Source organism: Rattus norvegicus, chromosome 14 (assembly GCF_036323735.1).
Source record: "Rattus norvegicus strain BN/NHsdMcwi chromosome 14, GRCr8, whole genome shotgun sequence".
Classification (NCBI taxonomy): Eukaryota; Metazoa; Chordata; class Mammalia; order Rodentia; family Muridae; genus Rattus; species Rattus norvegicus.
In genome coordinates, this window is record NC_086032.1 from 43429937 (window position 1) to 43453961 (window position 24025).

The 24025-nt window shown below is 41.9% G+C and overlaps 1 protein-coding gene across 2 annotated transcripts in view; it reads right to left on the reverse strand.

The window, feature by feature from the left end:
- The window catches only part of Wdr19 (WD repeat domain 19), a 63883-nt gene that overhangs the window by 33807 nt on the left and 6051 nt on the right, over positions 1-24025 (reverse strand). For both annotated transcript variants that reach the window (XM_039091922.2, NM_001191679.2), the window contains exons 4-14: positions 22871-22996; positions 13210-13325; positions 11638-11753; positions 6471-6551; positions 5329-5441; positions 4823-4996; positions 3923-3993; positions 3116-3288; positions 2914-3028; positions 2027-2133; positions 796-918 (exon numbers count right to left, since the gene is read on the reverse strand). In XM_039091922.2, coding sequence (XP_038947850.1) covers positions 796-918; positions 2027-2133; positions 2914-3028; positions 3116-3288; positions 3923-3993; positions 4823-4996; positions 5329-5441; positions 6471-6551; positions 11638-11753; positions 13210-13325; positions 22871-22996 — 1315 coding nt within the window. The remainder of the gene's footprint in view (positions 1-795; positions 919-2026; positions 2134-2913; positions 3029-3115; positions 3289-3922; positions 3994-4822; positions 4997-5328; positions 5442-6470; positions 6552-11637; positions 11754-13209; positions 13326-22870; positions 22997-24025) is intronic.

Sequence of the window (24025 nt, forward strand, 5' to 3'; positions counted from 1 at the left end):
AAGTACTATAGAAAACAAGAAACCAGGTAGTGCATGCCTTTAAATTCCAGCACCGGCAGGGACAAGTGGATCCCTGTGTGTTCAAGGCCATCTTGGTTTACACAGAACGTTCCAGGTCAGCCAGGGCTACATGGGAAGAGGCCACCTTGCAGAAAAGACTAAACAAAACAAAGACCTCCCAAACCTGAAATTGGGGTACAGTGGGATGGAGGGAGCTCAGCGGTTAAGGCCACTGGTTGCTCTTCCAGGGGACGGGTTCAATTCCCAGTACCAGTGGTGACACACAACTATCTGTAACTCTAATATGAGGGGATCTGACATCCTCTTCTGGCCTCAGAGGCCACATATGTGATACATGGAGATAATATGCAGGCAAAGCACCCATGCACATAGGATTTAAATTAAAAATATATTAAAAACGCAAACAAACAAACCCCCCAAAAACCGAGATTACATTTAAACCCAAGCTTTCGCAAGTGATCTTAACAATATGAAAAGGAGACTACGTTAGTACACATGAAGGAAAGCCCGGTTGGAAGAGCTACATGGTAACCAGCAGATAGCGGAGCTGACAGAGTCCCACAAGTCAGATTTGAGCCCAGCCTTTGCACTACACAATCAAAATTGCTTAAAATCAGCAAGTGCTCACGCCGCAGGCTCTACAGAAGTATATAAATGTCAGTCACTTTATTGTACTGGATTCAGTAAAAGGAAGGAAAAACAGGAAGAGGACGGAGACTGTAAAGTGAGAATTAGAACTTGTCCGTGCTCTGCCTTCCAGAAGCTAATACGTACATCAGTTCCATAGATGAGGAAATCACTAGTCAGGGCGTGGCATAAAATCCGGCACTTATCATCCACTGCTGGAAAGAGCCGGGTCTCACGTTCTTCCTGAGCATCCAACATTTCATTTTCTATCTAAAACATAAAGACGTCCCATGTAGGAGTTCATTGATTTATCTGAGTAAATCAGGTGTACAGCTAGGGAAAGTGTCTTTCCCCAGTTCAACTCCTCCCTTAGACTCTCCCTTAGGCCAGCCTATGCACAAAACAGCGGGCCCACAGAGGCATCTCTGAGCATCCTTTATTTAGTGGGAGATTTATATGCAGGTGCTGTCCAGCTGCAGATTTCCTTCCCACACGCAGAGTCAAGAAATAGATGTGTGCATAGATGCCCTGGTCTAGAACGCTGTCCTCAGAGGGGCCAGTCTCTGGAACAGCTCAAGAGGCAGTTTGGTGAATCCCTCCCTATGTGCAACATGGCCAGTTAGAGCAGTGATGGATCCCTATGTGCAACATGGCCAGTTAGAGCAGTGATGGATCCCTATGTGCAACATGGCCAGTTAGAGCAGTGATGGATCCCTATGTGCAACATGGCCAGTTAGAGCAGTGATGGATCCCTATGTGCACCATGGCCACTTAGAGCAGTGATGGATCCCTATGTGCACCATGGCCACTTAGAGCAGTGATGGATCCCTATGTGCAACATGGCCAGTTAGAGCAGTGATGGATCCCTATGTGCAACATGGCCAGTTAGAGCAGTGATGGATCCCTATGTGCAACATGGCCAGTTAGAGCAGTGATGGATCCCTATGTGCAACATGGCCAGTTAGAGCAGTGATGGATCCCTATGTGCAACATGGCCAGTTAGAGCAGTGATGGATCCCTATGTGCAACATGGCCAGTTAGAGCAGTGATGGATCCCTATGTGCACCATGGCCAGTTAGAGCAGTGATGGATCCCTATGTGCACCATGGCCACTTAGAGCAGTGAGTGCGTTCTCTTTAGGTGCTCACAGCTCACCTACAGTTCCATGTAGATGCAAATCACCACCCAGGCCATTTTATTACAGTGAATGCTGTGAGTAGCACTCTGGATACAGGCTTCCAGGACACGGTGATAAGAAGTCAACTGCGTCTTTTACCCACACGGGGTTCTAGCTAGTCTGCACATTCTTGTTTCCTGGCCAAGGGACTTGGGAATGGGACATCAAATTAGGCTTCCAGGATATGAAGATTATACTTACCAAATGTAACTGGATTTTGCCTTCAAACAGTGCAGCAGCATAGTCAGAATGAAGGCAGATGCTGGCTACTGTTCCCAGATATTCCACATCTTTTAACTTTTTGACAACTGTCATAATTTCAAAAACATTTAAACACATTAAATTATAGGTAAAAGCACTGCATTTATGCATTTGCAGATGATTGTTTAATTCGGCAAGGATCTTCTGAACTAAACCTTATTTCAGCCACTCTAAAGAAAACGCCTCTTTTAGCTGCCAAATAAGTTTACCCTTGGGGTACCCTAGTGGCCCAGGAGGAACAAAACAGTAACAAATAAAGATCACAAGCAACACAAATGATGCTTAAGTAACAAGAAGTCAACAGTTTCCTACTTAAGATGTCACTTCCTGGGCTTTTTATCCGATCCAGAGTTGGGAAAAGAAAGACCAAGTTCCCCTTATATGTTAATAGCATTATTCAAAGAACAAAACCAAGAAGGAGGCTGTCGGTTATGCACTTTCTGCTTATGTGTGCCTCAACAACGGCACTGTGTGGAGTGAGGCCACTCACTTAATTTCACCTCCTGTGCTTCTTGATCCCTTTAAAGTAACTTTATCTTCCAGAGAGTCAAGTTCACAGGGTAGCTAAGTCCTTTAGCAGAGACAGAAAGGGACCTCAAAGCCAGGGCCTCCGTAATGGAAACTCTCATACCATGCTGTCTTTACTACAGGAGCAAAGAACACAGTCTGTCTAGAAGTCATGTAAAGATTTTAGAGTGGAAACAAAGTTAAGAAATATGTCAGAATGAAGACAAGTGGAGGACTCAGGTTTAGACATCACTTCTAGAGCTTTTCAAATGCCACAGAAATGGAACTCCGTACAAGAACACACATGGATTTAGACTTGCCATTTTCACCAAGGACATAAAACCAAGCTCGATTGTTCATCCCCACGGCCAGATGATAGAGCCCTACTGCGACAAAGTTGGGTTCAACATCCACAGAAACTGTGATTGGCGGTTCCTACAACACAGTATTAGAATAGTAGTGGACTAACTGCTACAGCTGCTTTGACTTATACACAAAGGACAGACCATACAGTTTACATACTCCTTCAATGAGGTTGGCCACGGTGACCTCAAGGAGGGAGGTGAGATATGCAATCCTTGTGTGACAGGCGTCCCCGAGGATGGGCAGCTTGGTCAGGAAGACATGCAGTGAGCCTCTCTGGGTAGATAGTGCCAGCAACTGACCATCGTCAGTCCAGGATAAGGTACCGAGCCCTAAAACAATTTGTAAAATAAACTCTCATTCAAAAATACAATATACTGCTGCAGACAAGCAAATAAACATATTCTTGTAAAGGCATAAACACTTTAGACATTTTCTCCCTAAATCATTTTGCCATTTCACTATCCATTATTAAGAGAATATGGGGGGGCTGGAGAGATGGCTCAGCGGTTAAGAGCACCCGACTACTCTTCCAGAGGTCCTGAGTTCAATTCCCAGCAACCACATGGTGGCTCACAACCATCTGTAAAGAGATCCGATGCCCTCTTCTGGTGTGTCTGAAGACAGCTACAGTGTACTTATATATAATAAATGAATAAATCTTAAAAAAAAAAAAAAGAGAATATGGGTGCTGAGTCATTTCCCTGTGGCTCGAACAAAAGGATACATGCTTTGTACAACTGGGATTGGGGTAAAGTTTGCTATATGCTTCTGATCCAAAAGTGTACTTCCAACTGTTTAGTCCAGTAGTACGATTTAACCCAATTCCTAAAAGAAACTATTTTAAGGTGCTTCAGGGAAAGGTTTTAATTTTAATTCCTTCCACAAGAATGCAAAGCACACAACTATCATGATTCTTCCCAACGACGACGACAAAATACCAACTGGCTTCAGCAAGGTCAATACCTTTATTCTCATCATCCAGATTAATTATAGCATACATGTCTCTCAGTTCTGTCAGATCATGGATTTTTATGCTGAAAAGTAAAGAAAAAGGAGCATAGATTTGTACGGGCCTCATTCTGGCTTTCTTATACATTATTTCAGTCACATACTGCCCTCCCACTCCAGGCCCTGCTGTTGGACCCTCCCTCCCCTCTTTCATCCCTCTGTGTGTTCTTTTCTCTGCAGCGACAGCTCGACAGCTCAGAGTCAATGGCCTCCTCACCGGCCTCTATCTGTGCTCTGGAGCCCACTTTCAGGTCAGGCTGCTGTGTGTACTGGCTAGGAAAGATTGGCAGACAAATGGAGGATGCCCTGCTGAGTTGGTGGCACTCTAAATTCTGGTCTTGTCCTTTAATTGGACTGTTATTACTAGCTTTCAAAGCCCTTCGGTCTGTATACCCGTCCTGGTTTATAGCTGGATAGGGGAGAGGCAGGTGGAGTGTGCCCCATGTAATCTGAAATGCCCATTTTAGTGTCAAGATTGACTTTCTAGCATAGTCCACTTTATTCTTTTGCTCTGAGGCATACGACCTTTAGATGTCTTTGTTCCACAACCTTGCTATTTCACTATACGGTATCAAGAGATGTGAGCGCTGACCATGTGAGTATGGACAAGGAAGTAGAGAACTTAAAAGCTTTTCTCGGGGTTGGGGATTTAGCTCAGTGGTGGAGCGCTTGCCTAGCAAGCACAAGGCCCTGGGTTCGGTCCCCAGCTCTGGAAAAAAAAAAAAAGCTTTTCTCATTGTAAACATGTTCAAAGAGTCCGAGAAAGTGTGTGGGTCACATGCACATCAACTGCAAAGTTTTGCTGATTCTCTTGAGTATCCCCCACATTCCCAGAAATATGTGACTTTAACTAACCAGTTATCTCCACATGTGGCAGCTTTGTTCAGAGTCTGTGACAATGCCACACTGGTTAGATTATCCTTATGGTCACGAGTCTTAAATATCTCTTGTCCAACTTCTGGAAAGTGAGTAGAAATAGCCAAAAACGTTCCACGGGAAAAACCAATCATGATGTAGCCATCTCCATACCTATGGCAGCAAAGTGATAAAGGATTAAAAAGGAGACACGCTATCGAGGGCAAAATGACAAAAACCTAAATGTGATACAATAGAATTCATCAAGGCCCTACTATGTATCAGACAACATGGTGCTACACATAAACTCAGACTGCAATGAGAAAAACGCCTTATACAGAACACAAGGTTATCATATACAGAATACAAGGTTATCATATACAGAATACAAGGTTATCATATACAGAATACAAGGTTATCATATACAGAATACAAGGTTATAGATGGACTTAGACATAACAGGCAAGAGAAAAACACGTTTTCTCTATAATTAGGTTTTTACGTACCAGCTATAGCAGACGATGTTGCCATAGGCTTGCTGAAACTCCAGATCAACCGGGTTATCAGGTTCATTCAGATGAAAGAGAAACAACATTTTCTTGCCAACTACCGCACTTATCTACCAGAAAAGATCAGGAGATGGGCGGAATGAATTACTCGGCATCTCATGAGAAGACCAACAAACAAGTCCCAACAGCTGAACCCCATTACGAACACAGCGAAGCAAAGCTGGATGTGCTAAAACTGCTAACACTAGTATGAAACCTAACTAACAACGATGTTGTCTGGCCAAGGCCTTTGGCTTTAGGATTTTCACTGTACTCTCTGAGTACAGTCTTTCGAAGCCTCTGTGCCTCTCCTCGGATCTTGGGCTGTTTAGGAGAGTGACTCGGGCATAATTTTTCTGCACTTTGGTGTACAGAATCTTTCACTCTAAGAGGCCGCTTGGCTTGTGAGGCAGCCAGGTGAGATGTGCATTCCTATGGGTAAGCCGGCTGATTTCAGCATCACTCTCCATCACTTGCTGTGTGGCTGTGTGATCCCTGTGTTACTCACGAGAAAGGAGTTCAAACTACAGTTGTCACCGGAGGGCACCCTAATGTCAGGGAGGGAAGTGCATCCTAACTTACGTTAGAGATGACACCTTGCTGTATTTCCTGGATTCTAAAATGTCATCAAGCACAACAGTATCAATTTAAAACATAGTCTTTCAGGAAATAAACACCACCTCCTTACACATTTTCATGTTGATTATGAAAATTATCAGAACTCTAGGATCCTGCACGGAAATTGTACCTGTTATAGAAACATAAGCTATGATTTTCAGAGCTCTGTTTACCATTTGACAATGTGAAAAAAATCTTAAATCACATAGAAATCAGCATTTCTATTCTTAAAGGGACTTCTATGTTTCGCTGCCATAGGAATGGGCACAGAAACCCCAGCCATAAGAGGAAATGTCCTCATCTGCTGGGATGTGAGGCAAATAGCAATGACAAATACAGTTTTTTAGGTCTGAGAGACTAAGGCTTATCTTGCTTAAAGAAACAATAAATTTATCAAAGTCCAAGGCAGATGAGAAAAGGAAGTTGAATACTCTGCGAAACTCGCAAACAGTCTGGGCGTGGGCTTGAACTTGGATGCTTACTGTGCTTTCGGCAGAGGAGATCCGCTCATCTGTCTTGCTTGTGGAGAACTTTATGTCACTTGGCTCTGATTTCACTGGTGTCTACAGGGGCAAGAAGTGTCATCACCGTGAACAAACTCAATAATCAAATCACTCTCACCAGGCTGGAGCTCAGCGACAGGACACGCGCTGGGCATGTCTGAAGTCCTAGTTTCAGTTCACAATTCCTTCCCTCTCTAAAAGAAACCTTAGAGATTAATTCCAGATATCATTAATAAAGCATAAAGTTTGCTTCTGTTTATGACTAATTTTGGATTGTAAACCCTAGAATCATGTCACAAATACCTAGAAATTTTGGATGAATTAGAACATGTACTCTTTTAAGGAGACAGAAAAGCTCAAGGAAGAATTTACAGAGCTCATCGGCAGATGCCCCACTGAAAGCAGAGCGGGTGTGAGTGGGTGTGAGCATGCTCAGGCTGCAGCCCGGCACAGCCTGGAGACAGGGGGCAGCAGGGAAGCCTACTTCCTGGGTGGTGGTCTGGTCAGGAAAAACATGTTCATTTCAAAAATGCAACCCTCAACCTGCCTTCCTATCCTTATTAGTGGCCCGGGGTTCCAGTTTACACACTAAGCAGTCTGGAAGTTCCCTCAGGGGGAATTTCTATAAAAAGCTGAAGGAGCCAGGCCCATCATAGCATAAAGTACCCAGCCAAGTGCTCCACCGACAAACTGACCACAGTGAGCTTAAAGTAATGTAATTCACAGAGGAGTAAGACATCCACAGTCTCCAAAACACAACCGAGAGAGAGAGAGAGAGAGAGAGAGAGAGAGAGAGAGAGAGAGCGAGCAAATGAGGTTATATAATAAACACTTTAAAGAGACAGGAGGTTACTCATAAAAAGGAGAAAAGGCACATTTAGAAGTTTTGGAAGACTGTATTTTTATTTTTCAATAGCTTTTTTTAAAAAAAAGATTTGCTTTATGTGTATGATTCTGCTTGCATGTGTGTCCACACACCATGCGTGTGCCTAGTGCCCTCAGTCCTAAGAGGGCGTTGAAACTGAAGTGACGACGTACTGTAGACTTCTGTGTGGGTGCTGGGAATTGAACCCCAACCCTGAACAAGAGCAAGCGCTCGTAACTGTGGAGCCATCTCTGCAGCTGGCAGACTGTACTGTGTGCTGCAGGACACCCATTTGCTGGGTGAAGTTCTGGAAATGGTGTTGTTTGGCTGGTACTGCCTGTATAGTTTTGTCTGCTTTTCTCAAAGGTCCATCCTGAAGGGCATTATCATTTTTATCTACAGCTTCCCCAATAGAATATGCGGGCACATCAAATGTCATCTGTCAGCGTGACAGGTGAGGATGATGTCTCAGCATGGCTCTCATATTCTATGATGCTGAGTTTCATCATTATCGTGTAATAATTATTTTACACATGCATACATTGTCTTTTCATATAGTTCAATCAGAGTTTTAAAAGAACAACTGAGTATTTTATAAAAATAAAATGTAGAATTAACAAAACTTAAGATTTCCAGGAGGCTGAGGCAGAAGGATGGCCATGTGTTTAAAACCAGCCTGGGTTATGTAATGAGTCCCAGGCCAGCCTGGGCTATAGAGTGAGGCCTTGTCTCAAATGCAAATGCAGTTGTCTGGATTCGCAGCTCAGGGGTAGGGCACTGGCATAGCACACAACTCTAGGTTCAATCCCTAAAGCTGCAAAACCAAAACAAGACGGACGTCCAAAGTGGTCTCTAGCCTCCAGAAGGAAGATACATGCTGAGCAGAGTAACAGAAGTGAAAGCACACAAGGGATGCTGGAGTGATTTTCTGAACCACAACAGAGACACAGCAAAAGAGGCAAAACACGTGAGGTGCACTTCGCCTAGCACGGGACACCTTCAGTGAGAGCCCTAACTTTGGAAGGAGACTTCTTAAGGTTAGGAAGTGGAAACAATTATCTTGCAAGCACATACTGGCAAATGTAATGATCTCCTGTGATGCACTGTAGAAAATATATCCCAAGATCATTTCATGACTCTTGGGAACAAAAAGTGCAAGTAGGCACTGGGGATGTCCAGTGCGGATACCTGGGTCAGGGCCGCGCAGCACGTAAGCAGTGTATCTACTGTTCCGTTTCTAAAGGGCACCAGAAAGAATGATCAAAACCGTAAGATTACTAGAACTCATGTCAGAGTAAACAGTGTTGAGAATGCCAGAAGATTCTTAAAGACTATTCTAGTCTGAGGCAGTGACATGGCTCGGATAAAAGGTGTTTGACATATGTGCCCAACGACCTGAGCTTGAGTCCCAGAATCCATAAAAAGGCAGAAGTTCTCACTGACCCACAAAGTTGTTCTCTACTCTCCATTCTTGTGACATAGCACACTTATGCACTCATGTGCAGAAGTACACCACATGTGCACACGTGCCCGAGCACATATGCGGGTGTGACCACATGACTGAGCTGTGGCCCATTTAAAAGACAGCAATGGAAACAAACATGGCTGCTTTTGGCCCAGCTCCTTCACTGATTTCTTGTGTTTTGCCTCCCTTCCTCCTTTCCCTGGGCTGAAATGCAGATGTCATCTGGGGCCAGTAGCTTCCAGCGGGCAGATAAGGACACATCCTAGAAGAGGGCAGAATCTAGGGTGGAAGGGAGCCGGCATCCTGGGTAACCCACCCACTTCTCTACTGCTACACGAGGAAGCCAGGAGAACACACCACCACAGCTGTCATGGCCTTACATAATGCGGGACTTGCAATCGCTTACTATTTACTTACTTATTTACTGGTGCTAAGGACCGAGCACAGGGCCTCGTGAACTGAGCACACCTTTGGGATAAACTTCGCCTGCACTCTGTCTGATTTAGGTTGTTTTCTGTCTCTTAAAGATTCACAGTCTAAAGTTTTACTGATTGCTATCACTGATTGCCCAAAGCTATAAGGAAGGCATAAAAGCTGTACCACAAAATTTGGTAACCTATCAGGAAAGGCCATGTGTCTTTTAGGAGACTACCTAGTATCACGGCAGGGGTGTGTGTGAATAGGAAAGTCATAGTGAAGGTGAAGAATGTCTTACAACAACCTTTGCTTAGTTATAAGAGTCCCAAAAAGCTACACGAATTCCTTCCTGTCCACACTCCATCACCTCCTACTACGCTCCACCTCTTCAAAGGTTTCCCTACTTCTCCACAGTATGTACATGAAAGACCAAACTTCAGACACACGAACCCTGGGGCAATAAACCACATTCAACCACAGCATGGGAGAGATCCACATGGCAAGGGATTGGGACTTACAGTGTACAGTGTGATTTTGCATAGGAACAGAAATCTGCAAGGAGCTGAACTCTACCAATATCTATGTGAGTAAGCTTAGAAACGGCCTTGTGGGAGATCCTGCATCTGGACTCCTTGTCAACAACAATGAAACACTGATGTTTTAAGCTTCTACATTTTGAGATATTTTGTTATACAGCAGCAGCTGATGAATGCATCCCATTTCCAATTGTGGGTATAGTACAGACCAAGGAGGGTTTATCCATGTGCCTAAGCAGACATTGCAGCATTTCAGCCAGTACAGCCTAGCACAGACAGTACACAAGGGAACCGAGGTATAGACTACACAGTACACAAGGGAACCGAGGTATAGACTACACAGTACACTAGGGCACTGAGGTATAGACTACACAGTACACTAGGGCGCTGAGGTATAGACTACACAGTACACTAGGGCGCTGAGGTATAGACTACACAGTACACTAGGGCACCGAGGTATAGACTACACAGTACACTAGGGCACTGAGGTATAGACTACACAGTACACTAGGGCACTGAGGTATAGACTACACAGTACACTAGGGCGCCGAGGTATAGACTACACAGTACACTAGGGCACCGAGGTATAGACTACACAGTACACTAGGGCACTGAGGTATAGACTACACAGTACACTAGGGCGCCGAGGTATAGACTACACAGTACACTAGGGCACCGAGGTATAGACTACACAGTACACTAGGGCACCGAGGTATAGACTACACAGTACACTAGGGCACTGAGGTATAGACTACACAGTACACTAGGGCGCTGAGGTATAGACTACACAGTACACTAGGGCGCTGAGGTATAGACTACACAGTACACTAGGGCGCTGAGGTATAGACTACACAGTACACTAGGGCACTGAGGTATAGACTACACAGTACACTAGGGCACCGAGGTATAGACTACACAGTACACTAGGGCAAGAAGAGACCCTCTTAGAATCAAATCAAGTTTGGGAAATTTCAACAAAAGATGGATTTCATCTTAATTGAGATTTAGTTAAGATTACTTCAGAAACTATTTAACATATCCATTAAAGGTATTGGCTTTAGCATCAGGAAGCTTGATTCCGAGTCCACAATTCTCTAGTTCTTGACATTTATCAGCATGCATGTATAAATAAAACTTTACAAACATATTGACTGGAACCACAGAGCTGATAATCCATTTGATACCAAAGGGGTAAACATATTTCCTTTAATAGCTAACTTATTCATTTTAAAGAAAAAAATTGGCGTTGGGGATTTGGCTCAGTGGTAGAGCGCTTGCCTAGCAAGCACAAGGCCCTGGGTTTGGTCCCCAGCTCTGAAAAAAAGAGAATAAAAGAAAAAAAAAAAAGAAAAAGAAAAAAATCCAAGTAATACATAAACAAGGAGTGTGTGTGTGTGTGTGTGTGTGTGTGTGTGTGTGTGCTCCCGTGTATCTGGGTGCTGCACATATGTATGGATGCGTGGGAACAGACAAAGGTTTCTGATACTTAGAACATAAAACTGGGGCTGGAGAGACGGCTCAGCAGTTAAGAGCGCTTGCTGCTCTTGCGGAGGACCCAGGTTCAGCTCCCAGTGCCCACATGATGGTTAGTAAACATCGGTAACTCCAGGTCCAGGAATTCTGACATCCTCTTCTGACCTCAGTGGGAACCAGGCGTGCACATGGTATATGTACATAACTGCAGGCAAACACACTCACTCACACACATAAATGATATCAGTATCTTTAAAAATAAGGAATCATAAGCATAGTACACACAGTGACTTAGATAGACCTTTATACATTGATTTGACAGAAAGCTGTTTATCACAAGGAAAAGTGAAGTGTCACATAGAGAGATGGTGGCATGTGGTGGCGTGTTACCTGTCTTATCGTGTCGCCTTCCTGGTTACTAACTGTAATCATTCTATCTTCGCCTCCCAAAGCAAGGAGATTCTCCGTATTCCAACATCCACATGTGATTTTCTTAGTATGTTTTCCTGAAAAAGAGGCAATTTTTGCTGACATTTGGACTTCTCAAAATGGATAAATATAAAATGCATGATGCTAATCTTAAGTGCTGTGGGACTGAACAGACCAGGGGATCTACTCCCATCAAAGCCTTAGTGCCTATGCAAGCTTATATCAAATACTTCATCACTAAGCTAGAAATTAAAATAATGGTATATAACAACTTTTTGTCTGGATAACAGACACAGGCCTAAGCAGGAAAAATGGCTCCCTCTACAAATTTTGTTGATTTATCACAGAACCAAACTTGTACTATCTTTTTAAAACTTTTTTTTTTCCAGAGCTGAGGACTGAACCCAGGGCCTTACCACTGAGCTAAATCCCCAACCCAAACTTATAATATCTTAAAGGCAGCAAATCTCCAAGCAGTAAAGTTCTCTTCACTTTACTGTGCATGGTAAGTCAGCTTTGATATAAGAACCTTTAATCCCAACATTTGGGAGGCAGAGGCAGGCAAGTCTCTGAGTTCGAGGCTAGCCTGGTCTACAGGAGTCATACAGACAATTCATATGGAAAAAGTTGATTTTTGTAACTGGAAGAAAATTTTAGTTTGGTCTTAACAATAGATTAGTGATGCTTTTATTTATCTTTCATCATTAAAAATTAAAATTAAGGGGTTGGGGACTTAGCTCAGTGGTAGAGCGCTTTCCTAGCAAGCACAAGGCCCTGGGTTCAGTTCCCAGCTCCGAAAAAAAGAAAAGAAAAAGAATTAAAATTAATACTAAAGAGATACATGTGAAAATAATTTGAAACGACTCACTGCTCTTAATGAAAAGCACTTCCTCAAGTGTCCTGTAGGTGCCGCTATCGCCAGCATTTGCTGCCTCCCTTAGTGGTGGGCATTCTTTCCTGGCCACATGCATGCAGTTAGCCCTGCTCTCTCTACCACTCGTCAGTGTGAAGGTACAATGAAAAGGGTCGACCTTCAAAGTGAACAGAGTGGGGAGGAGCCAGAGCTCTCCATGCAAGGTCAAATGGGCAAACTACTCACACTCCAAAGTCTACATTCAACTGGAGACCAGGTCGGGTAAGGATTTTTTGGTTCACTTACTATGTGGATTCAAACTTGTATATAGTATAATATAACCACACTGACTAAAACTAACTAACATGTGGGTCAACAGGCGTTGATACGCATATGAGCTACTCCATGTCTAGAGACAGAGCCTGGGTGTGAGAGGAGAAATGCGGACTGTTAATGTCCTGATGGCCAAAGACACATGCTGACCTTAATTCAGTCTGCCCTGGGCACTTCAGGAAATCTTAGCAAGCAGGAGAGGGATCTTCTTGGACAGATATCTTAGACGGACCAGGGAAACCTTTCTCTACACATTTTTCTGTGTCATCTCAGGGAAGTCTGAGACAATGGAACCGACTTTCAGAAAAGCACTGCAGACGTGAGCAGTGTTTCTAGGCAGAACCTACCAAGAACAGGAATCTTTCGAGATGTCTGATGATTATAAATGAGCAAATTTCCTTTAATGGTCCCCACAGCCAGGAAACTTCCAATCTTTGACCAAAGAAGGAAAGACATTTGATCCCTGTAACATTAAATATATATTACAGAACAATTCACAATCATAACCCCTTAAGAATCCTCTGAGAAATACTTCATGTATAACTTTAACTTCTGCTTATAAGCTTAAGAGTGACATTACAGTTCATAGGCTTTTAGCTGTAATCCTACCACTCAAGAGGCAGATCTCTGTGAGTTCAAGGCCAGCCATAGCTACACAGTAAGACTCAGTCTCGAAACAAAACAAAACAAAACAAAACAAAACAAAACAAAACAAAACAAAAAACAAACAGAAAACTCACACAGTTTATGGTTTTTAGATGAAGACTACATGCTAAAAGAATTCTGGAGGTGGCAGAGGATGGCTCAGAGGCTAAGCACACTTGCTGGACCCATGTGTGATTTCCAGCACCTACATGGTAATCACAACTGTCTGTAACACCAGTTGCTGGAGATCCAACACCCTCTTTTGGCCTCTGAAGGCACCAGGAATACATGTGGTTCACAGTAATACATGTTGGCAAGACCATACATAGAAGATAAAATTTATATATAGTATAAATAAATAAAAAGTTTAAAAGAAAAATTGGAGACAGAGTAAAAAAATTGGCAGCAGGTAGACTAATAATAATAATAATAATAATAATAATAATAATAATAATAATAATAATAGAATTTAGACATCAATTGTTACAGAACCTCAAATTCACAGGGTGATTTGTGTTACTAAGAATGGTCTTAAGTATAATTATGGTAAGATTTTTAGTGAAAACTGTTGGAACATGGCCCAAGAATGGAGTTGAATGAGAAGAATTCTGAGTGCTTGTGAGAAAACCACAAGAAAATAAGACAGAGTCTTAAGAACTCAGTTTCTTCAAAACACAGAACTGTTTTTGGAATGTATGTGCATGCTCCTCCCAGGTGCAGTAGATAGGAGTGAATTTCTTTCAGATCATTCATTACAACTGGCTACTGTCATTTATTTATGTACCCCATGGAAAAACATGTTTCTGCAATGTGTAGTTTGTCTGCCCTGTGTGGTCTTCACCTCATGCAGCTTGCCCTTGTGACTGTACACTTTTCTTACATGACTCTACTTAACCCTCAGAGAATAAATTGTCTGATGCTCTGAATAAAGTTGGCTCTTGCATGAGACTTTATTCCACCTCGATAATCAGCTCCTGTCTCTCCCAGGTCCCACTGGCTCTAGAGTGGTGACAGGAAATGTAAGCATTGTTTCTTGTTTGGTTTGTTTTTTTACGGTAGTTTTTGAAGTCTAGGAAGATGGCTTTGTAGACAAAGTGCTTGGTACACAAGTGTGAGGGGAGCAGATTGGAGTTTTAGAATCTGTGTAAATGCCTAGTGGGCCTGCCTGTAATTTCAGTGCTGGTTAGACAGGAGTGAGTGGGATCCCCAGAGCAAGGTGGCTAGACTACCCATACTGGTAAGCTCTGGGTTCAGTGAATAAGGTAGAGAGTGATCAAGTGATCAGTCCTGGGTCTACACACACACACACACACACACACACACACACACAACTGGCACCACATACAATTTCACAAGGGACAGGGGGATGACAAGTAGCTTTTAATAACATGGCATATAAAATTGGAGGAACTACTGGCAATTCATAACCTTAAAAAGGACGTATCTTGGCTGAGCACACACATATATATATATATATACATATATATGTATATATACATATGTGTGTGTGTGTGTGTGTGTGTGTGTGTGTGTGTGTGTGTGTGTTAGAGCTCTTTTTCTCTATTTCCCATAACACTGAGTAAGGATAAAGGTTAAGTGGGAGAAGACTTTGTCTGGCTAACCTGGAATGAGAGCACCAAAACTTCAGTGTGCAGCTGATACAATTTGAATCACTGAATTCAATCTGAAAGGTCATTTATATGATGATACTTGGACGTGAAATACTAATAAAGTATATGAAATGTTAGCTGCAATAACAGGTGAATAAAGTAAACATTTAGTTAAAATTTTATTGCAGGTCTGGCTTAGCAGGTAAACACACTTGCTACCAAGTTTGATGGCATAAATTCAATCCCTGGAATTCACATACAAGTGTACACACACAATCATGCACAGTCATGCACACATGCATACAGTCATCTACACATGCATGTTGTCATGCACACATCCATACCCCTTTACCAAATAAATTAAACAAACAAACAAATGCATGCTGAGTGAATGGCCTGCACTCTTCTTTCAGGAGACATGTGGAGGGGAGAGCACGCTCTGCCATGCCCTTGCTGTCTACTTTGTTTGATGTAGGGGCTTTCGTTGTGCACCACTGCTGTCATTTCACCTCCAGATTTTCCATATAAATTTTGTTTGATCATTGTCATTTTCAGTATGTTCACTGAAAGACTTCTTAAAAGAAGGTATTCCTGGAGATGGAAAACCTAGGTAAGAGAACAAGAACTATAGACGCAAGCATCATGAACAGAATACAAGGTATGGAAGAGACAATCTCAGGTGAAGAAGATACAATAGAAGAAATTGATACATCAGTCAAGAAAATGTTAAATCTAAAATGTTCCTGACACAAACCATCCAGGAAATCTGGGACACTAGGAAAAGACCAAACCTAAGAGAAATAGGAATAGAAGAAGAAGAAAATTCCCAGCTTTAAGGTCCAGAAAATATTTTCAACAAAACCATAGAAGAAAATTTCCCCAACCTAAAGAAAGAGATGCCTATAAACATACAAGAAGTATAGAACACCAAATAGATTGGACCAGAAAAGAAAATTCTTCCACCACATAATAAACTAAACATAAAATGTACAGACAAAGGAAAAAATATTACAAGGGAAAAAGGCCAAATACAATACAAGGGCAGACCTTTCAGAATTACATCTGACCTCTCAAGAGAGACTCTAAAAGTCAAAAGGGCCTAGGTAGATGTCTTGCAGTCTCTAAGAGACCACAGATGCCAGCCCAAAACTACTATATTCAACAAAACTTTCAATCACCTTAGAAAACAAGATATTTCATTAAAAACTAAATATAAACAGAATCTATCCACAAATCCAGCCCTACAGAAGATACTAGAATGAAAATTCCAACCCAAGGAAGCTAACTACACTCAAGAAAACATAGGAAATAAATTAAGTCCACACCAGCAAAACCAAAAGAAGGGAGGCACACACCACCACCACCACAACCACTATCATCAAACTAACAGGAATTTAAAATATTGGTCATTAATAACTCTCAACGTTAATGGAATCAATTCCCCCATAAAATGACACAGGCTAACAGAGTGGATATGAAGACAAGATCCATCATTCTGCTACATACAAGAAACATACCTCAGCAACAGAGATTGTTCAAGCAAATAGAAGCAAGCTGGAGTGGCTATTCTAATATCTAATAAAATAGACTTTCAGCCAAAATTAATCAAAAGAGATGGGGAAGGATGCTTTATATAAAAAATCAACAAAGAAGATATCTCAATTCTGAATATATCCCAAATGCAAGGGCACCCACATTTGTTAAACTTAAATCACACATTGAACCCCACATATTAATAGTGGGAGACTTCAACACCCAACTCACACCAATGAACAGGTCATTCTGGACAGAAGCTAGATAGAGAAATAATGAAACTAACAGATGTAATGAATAAAATAGACCTAACAGATATCTACAGAACATTTCACCCAAACACAAAAGAATACACCTTCTTCTCTGCACTTCATGGAACTTTCTCCAAACTGACCATACTGGGTCACAAAACAAGCCTCAACATGTACAAGAAGATCAAAACTCTCTGTATTTTATTACTATCAAGGATTAAGCTGGACTTGAACAACAACAGAAACAACAGAAAGCCTACACACTCATGGAAACTGAACAACTCTCTACTCAGTGATCACTGTCAGCAAGAAAATAAGAAAGAAATTAAAGACTCTAAAATTCAATGAAAAAGAAAATGAAGGTACAACATACCCAAACTTACTGGACACAATGAAATGCTAAGAGGAAAGTTAATAGCACTAAGTGCCTTCATAAAGAAACTGAAGAGATATCATACTAACAACTTAACAGCACATCTGAAAGCTCTAGAACAAAAAGAAGCAAACATGCCCAAGAAGACTAGATGGAAGGAGACAATCGAACTCAAGGCTGAAGCTAATATATTAGAAATAGGGGCTGGGGATTTAGCTCAGTGGTAGAGCACTTGCCTAGGAAGCGCAAGGCCCTGGGTTCGGTCCCCAGCTCCGAAAAAAAGAACCAAAAAAAAAAAAAAAAAAAAAAAAAAAAAAAAAAAAAGAAATGAAGAGAACAAAGAAACAATGAAACTAAGAGTTGGTTCTTTGAGAAAATCAGCCAGATAGACAAACCCTTAGCAAAACTAATTAAAAGGTAGAGAGAATATTCAAATTAACAAAATCAGAAATGAAAAGGGTACATAACAACAGACACTGAGGAAATCCAAAGAGTCATTATTAGTCTTACTTCAAAAACCTTACTCCACAAAATTGAAAAACCTAAACGAAATAGATGGTTTGCTCAATACCACTTGCCAAAGTTAAATCAAGATCAGGCAAACAATTTAAGAAGATCTATAAGCCCTGTGGCTGTCCTGGCCTGCGGGAATACCAACGGAGACCCTGGAGAGGGGAGTGGGATGGATGGGACAAGAGGCGCAAGAACTGGAGACAAGACAGTAGTCTGATCAAGTCTCATTTAATCAAGCAAAAAGCACTTGCTCATAAGCAGAAAAAAATCACACAACACAAACTGGTAGTCAGGGTAACGATAAACATTCATCACATCAGAAACCAATGGTATAAGTTTTGATTTCCCAGAAACTTCTTACCTACAATAAGTTTCAATATCTCTAACTAACAATAGAGTGAAACTCATTCTTGTGTAGAAGCAAGCTAGCAGAAAGTCTCCAGTATTCTTTGCCGGTGGTAACCCCCACATATGCTCCTTGGAAACAAGGGCCCATGAAGTGGAAAACACCTAGCTCAGGTAAAGAAAGGCATGAGCAGATGGGTGGCTCTGGACATATGGCAATAGAAACAGTTATTAAAAGTCTTCTAACCAAAAACGGTCCAGGACCAGATGGGCATAATTCTACCAAACTTTCTAAGAAGAGCTAATACTAATACTCCTCAAATTATTCTACAAAATAGAAATAGAAAGGACATTGCGGAATTCATTCTATGGGGCTACAGTCACCCTGATACCTAAACAATACAAAGACTCAACAAAGACAGAATTTCAGACCAATTTTCCTTATGAACATCAATGCAAAAAATACTTAATTAAATATTTGCAAACCAAATTCAAGAATATATCAAAAACATCATCCACCATTGTCAACTATGCTTCATCCCAGGGATGCAGAGATGGTTCAGCATACAAAAATCCATCAATGTAACCCACCATATAAACAAACTGAAAGAAAAAAACCCCACATGATCATCTCATTAGATGTTGAAAAACTCTTCAACAAAATCCAACACCCCTTCATGATAAAAGTGTTGGAGAGATCACAGTTGATTTTATTGCGTTTAAAGATATGCACCTTGGATCTGCACACCTAAACACAATAAAGGCAATATACAGCAAGCCAATAGCCAACATAAAATAAAATGGGGGAGAAATTTAAAGCAATTCCACTAAAAACTAGAATAAGACAAGGACACTCTCTCTGTATCTATTCAATATCGTACTTGAAAGTCTAGCTAGAGCAATAAGACAACTAAAGGAGATCAAGGGAATACAAATTAAAAAGGAGACTATTTGCAGATGATATGATAGTATATATGTGACCCCAAAAATTCTACCTATAGCTCCTATAACTGAGAAATACCTTCAACAAAGTGGCTGGATACAAAATTAACTAAGAAACAAAACAAAACAAAAAACCCCAGCAGTGCTTCTTTATACAAATGACGAATAGGCTGAAAAAGAAATTAGGGAAATAATACCCCTCGCAATAGCCACAGATAATATAAAATATCTTGCTGTGAGTCTGACCAAACAAGTGAAAGATCTGAAGAAAGAAACTGAAGAAGACCTCAGAAGATGGAAAGATCTCCCATGCTCATGGATTGGCAGGATTAATACTGCAAAAAAATTGGCTATCTTACCAAAAGCAATCTACAGATTCAATGCAATTCTAATCGAAATTCCAACACAATTCTTTACAGACCTTGAAAGGTCAATTCTTAACTTCATATGAAAAAACAAAAAACCCAGGATAGCTAAAACAATCCTATATAAAAAAGACGTTCTGGAGATATCACCATCCCTGATTTCGAGTTGTACTACAGAGCAATAGTAATTAAAACCACATGGTAGTAACATAAAGGCAGACAGGTTGATCAATGGAATCAAATCAAAGAACCAGAAGTAAATCCACACACGTACGGACACTTGATTTTTGACAAAGAAACCAAAACCATACAATGGAAAAGGGAAAGCATCTTCAACAAATGATGCCGCTCTAACTGAATCTGCATGTAGAATGCAAATAGATCCATCTCTATCACCTGCACAAAGCTTGTGTCCAAGTTCATCAAAGACCTCAACATAAAACCAGTGCACTAAGTCTGATAGAAGATAAAGTGTGGAATAGCCTTGAACGCATTGGCACAGGACACAACTTCCTGAACAGAACACCAATGGCTCAGGCACTAAGATCGACAATTAATAAATGGGACCTCAAGAAACTGAAAAGCTTCTGTAAAACAAAGGACACTGTCAATAGGACAAAATGGCAGCCTATAGCATGGGAAAAGATCTTCACCAGCCCTACATCTGACAGAAGACTGATATCCAAAATATATAAAGAACTCAAGAAATTAGACCTCAAGACCCCCAAAAACCTAAATTAAAAATGGGGTATAGAGTTAAACATAGAATTCTCAACAGAGGACGCTCTAATGGCCAGGAATCACTTAAAGAAATGTTCAACATCCTTCATCATCAGGGAAATACAAATCATAACAACTTTTGAGAGTCATCTTAAACCCATCAAAATGGCTAAGATCAAAAACTCAAGTGACAGCACATGCTGGTGAGGATATGGAGCAAGGGGAACACTCCCCCATTGCTGGCTGGAGTGCAAACTTGTATAGCCATTTGAAAATCAAGTTGGTGGTTTCTCAGAAAATGAGGATAGTTCCACTTCAAGACTCAGTTATATCACTCCGGGCATATACCCAAAAGATGCTCCATCATACCACAAGGATACTTGCTCTACTATGTTCATAATAGCTTTATTCATAGTAGCCAGAAACTGGAAACAATCTAGATGTCCTTTACCCAAAGAATAGATAAGGAAAATGTGATACATTTACACAATGGATATTACTTAGCTATTAAAAACAGTGACATCATGAAATTTGCAGGCAAATGGATAGAACTAAAAAAGATCACCCTGAGTGAGATAAACCAGACCCAGAAGGACAAACATGGTATGTACTCACTTATAAGTGAACATTAGTCATAAAGCACAGGATAACCATGTTACAATCCACAGATCCAAAGAAGTGTAGTGAGGATGGAGAGAGAGAGAAAACTGGGGAAGGAACTGGAATCAGTGGGAGGCATCTCTGGGATGAACTAGAAACCTATGACAGTGGAAACTCCCAAAAATCTATGAAGTTGACCCTAGCTAAGACTCCTAGCAATGGAGATATGGAACCTTAAACAGCCCCTCCTGTAATTAGTAAGACTTCCAATGAGGGAGGGGACACCAACCCAACCATAAAAACCTTCGATTCACAATTTGTCCTGCCTACAAGATGGGGAGGAATAAAGAGGAGCAGAAATGAGGGAATGGCCAACCAATGACTGGTCCATCTTGAGACCCATGCCAAGAGAGAGAGAACACCCCACACCTGACGCTATTAATGATATTCTGCTATAACTGCAGACAGGAGCCTAGCATAACTGTCATCTGAAAGGCTTCACCCGGCAGGCAATAGAAACAGATGCAGAGACCCACGGCCAAACAGTAAGTGGAGCTCAAGGGACTTTGTGGAAGAGAGGGAGAAAAGATTGAAGGAGCCAGAGAGGACAAAGACACACACACAAAAAAATCTACAGAATCAACTAACCTAATCAAGTAACGGCTTGTAGGGCGTCACTGGGACTGAACCACCCACCAGAGTGCATGCATGGGATGGACATAGGCCCCCTGAACATATCAACAGATGTACAACTTTTTTTTTTTTTTTTTGGTTCTTTTTTTCGGAGCTGGGGACCGAACCCAGGGCCTTGTGCTTCCTACGTAAGCGCTCTACCACTGAGCTAAATCCCCAGCCCCCAGATGTACAACTTTATCTTCACGTGGAACCCCTAACAGAAGGAGCAGGAGCTGTTTGTGACTCTGCTGTCTACCTTTGGATCCCTTTCCTCTAACTGCTGCCTTGTTTAGCCTCAATAAAAGAAGATGCACTAGTCCTACTGCAATCTGATATGCCAAGGCAGTTTGATATCCATGGGAGGGCTCCCCTTCTCAGAGGAGAAAGGGAGGGGTGGGGTGGGAGAGGTGAGTGAGAGGGAGGGACTGGGAGGAGAGGGGGCAAAGCTGCAATTGGGATGTAAAGTAAATACATTAACTAACTAATAAAAAGAAGCTATTTCACAGTCATAACATCTTTATTCTTTTGTTTTTATTTTTTAAGACAGGGTTTCTCTATGTAGTCCTGTGTGTCCTCGCACTTGCTATGTAGACTAGGCTGGCTTCGAATTCATAGAGATCTGCCTGCTCCTGGGGGATCAAGGGTATGTGCCACCATGAGTGGCCAAATCATCTTTATTCTAATTAATGGGAGGATTACACACAACAACCATAAAAGAAATAGGGTTTTTCTTTCATAAGAAAATTAATACAGGTGTAGGTTTGTAATCCCAGCACTTAGGAGGCAGGGCCAAGAGGATTAGAGTTCAGTCATCCTTACCTACACAATGAACTCCAGGTCAGCTTGGGCTATGTAAGATCTTGTGTCAAAAAACCCACAACCAAAGCAAAGCAAGACAATAACAAGAACTCATGGCCAGGCATGGTGGCACACAAATGCCTTTAATCCCAGCTCTTAGGAGGCAGAGGCAGGCAGATCTCTGTGAGTTCTAAGCCAGCCTAGTTTATATAGTGAGTTCCAGGACAGCTAGGGCTACATCATGAGATCCTGTCTCAAAATGAAACAAAACACCAAAAAGACAACTTCAAAAAAAAAGGGGAGGAGGATTCATCATTGTGTCTCCAAAATCAGAACAGTAAACACTTTCAGCAGTAAAAGGACAGAGAGTCACATTTCTCAGTGCAAACTTCAAAAATAATTGGAAGACAGCAAACAGTAACATTGCTCAGTGATTTAAAAATAACTACAAAGTTGGGAATTGCTAATTACACTGATGTGACCAGTACACAATGCATGCATCTGTTAAAATACCATTATGTGTGTGTGTGTATCCATATATATACATCCCAATAAAAGTGCAATTACTGACATTAATAAAATGATACAAAATGACAGAAGCGCTAAGATCACCACTTAGTAAGCGAAGGTGTCCTCACCTCATGCCGTTGTCCAGCTGGCTGGTTTTATTTGTGTTGGCGTCCCATAGATAGATGCAGCTGGACTTCTCAGCAATCACCGCCAGGATGTCACCATCTTTGTCCCAATCCATGGCAACACAGTTGCTTTTAGGAAAGAGGATGCCATTACTATCCATGTCTCGGACGTCAGACGGAAGAAACAGACACCCAGCCATCTATGACTTCCTTCTCTGATGGATCATGATATAGAAGCATAAGCCAAATAAATCCTTTCCTCCCCAATAAATCCTGCTTTTGGTCATGGGGTTTTATCATAGCAGTAGAAGCTCTAGTTAGCCTAAGTTGGCAGCGAGATAGTGAGGTACTGTGTGACGGACAGAACTATGCTGCTTTGGGGAGGACTGTGGAAGGACTTTGGAACTTTGGTCTAGAAAAGCCACTGAGAGTTTAAAGCTTGGTGAGGTATTCTGTGGGCGTGCGGAAGGTAGAGATATAGGGGGTGGAGGCCCGGCTTCTGCAGTTCTGAGTGTCAAGAACTTTATTTGGGCCAATGCACATTCTGAGTGAAGCTCAGCTGAGGCTTGAGTCAGCTGTGGTTAACAAAACTCCAGAACCACCTTTGCTTTGCTGGGATAATCGATGCTGGTTCGCTGAAGCTGAGACATTAGCAGTGATTTAGAAGAGACCAGCATCACTGAAGTAAAATTTTCTGGAAGTGATTCCTCAGCACACAGAAGCTGTGTTCCAGAGGCGGCTAAGGTTGCACCTCATGTTGGCCACAGAACTTGGCAGTATAATATCACCCAGCTGGTACTGGTTTTGAAGGGATGAAGGGGTCATGGACAGCAGCTAAGGCTTGGCACTGTGAGAAGCTAGGAGGGGACTTTGGTGAAGTTACAGCCTCAGTAGCAGTTGAAGGCCCAGGATGAAGGGGACACGAGAAGCTGAGGTTTGGTACCATAAAGAGAGCCCAGGAGAGGCTATTGGTGAAACTTGAGCCCAGTTACAGCAGAGACCCCAGCACTTTGGAGATGCCAGTACCATGGGATGACCACCAAGAAAAGCAGCAGCAGTGGAGTGGACTCTGGCTGAGCTTAGAAGACAAGCTGTGTGTGCTGCCAAGGGAGGGGCCAGAGAAGTGACCCAAGGCCTTTGGAGGAGCCCAGGAGCCCA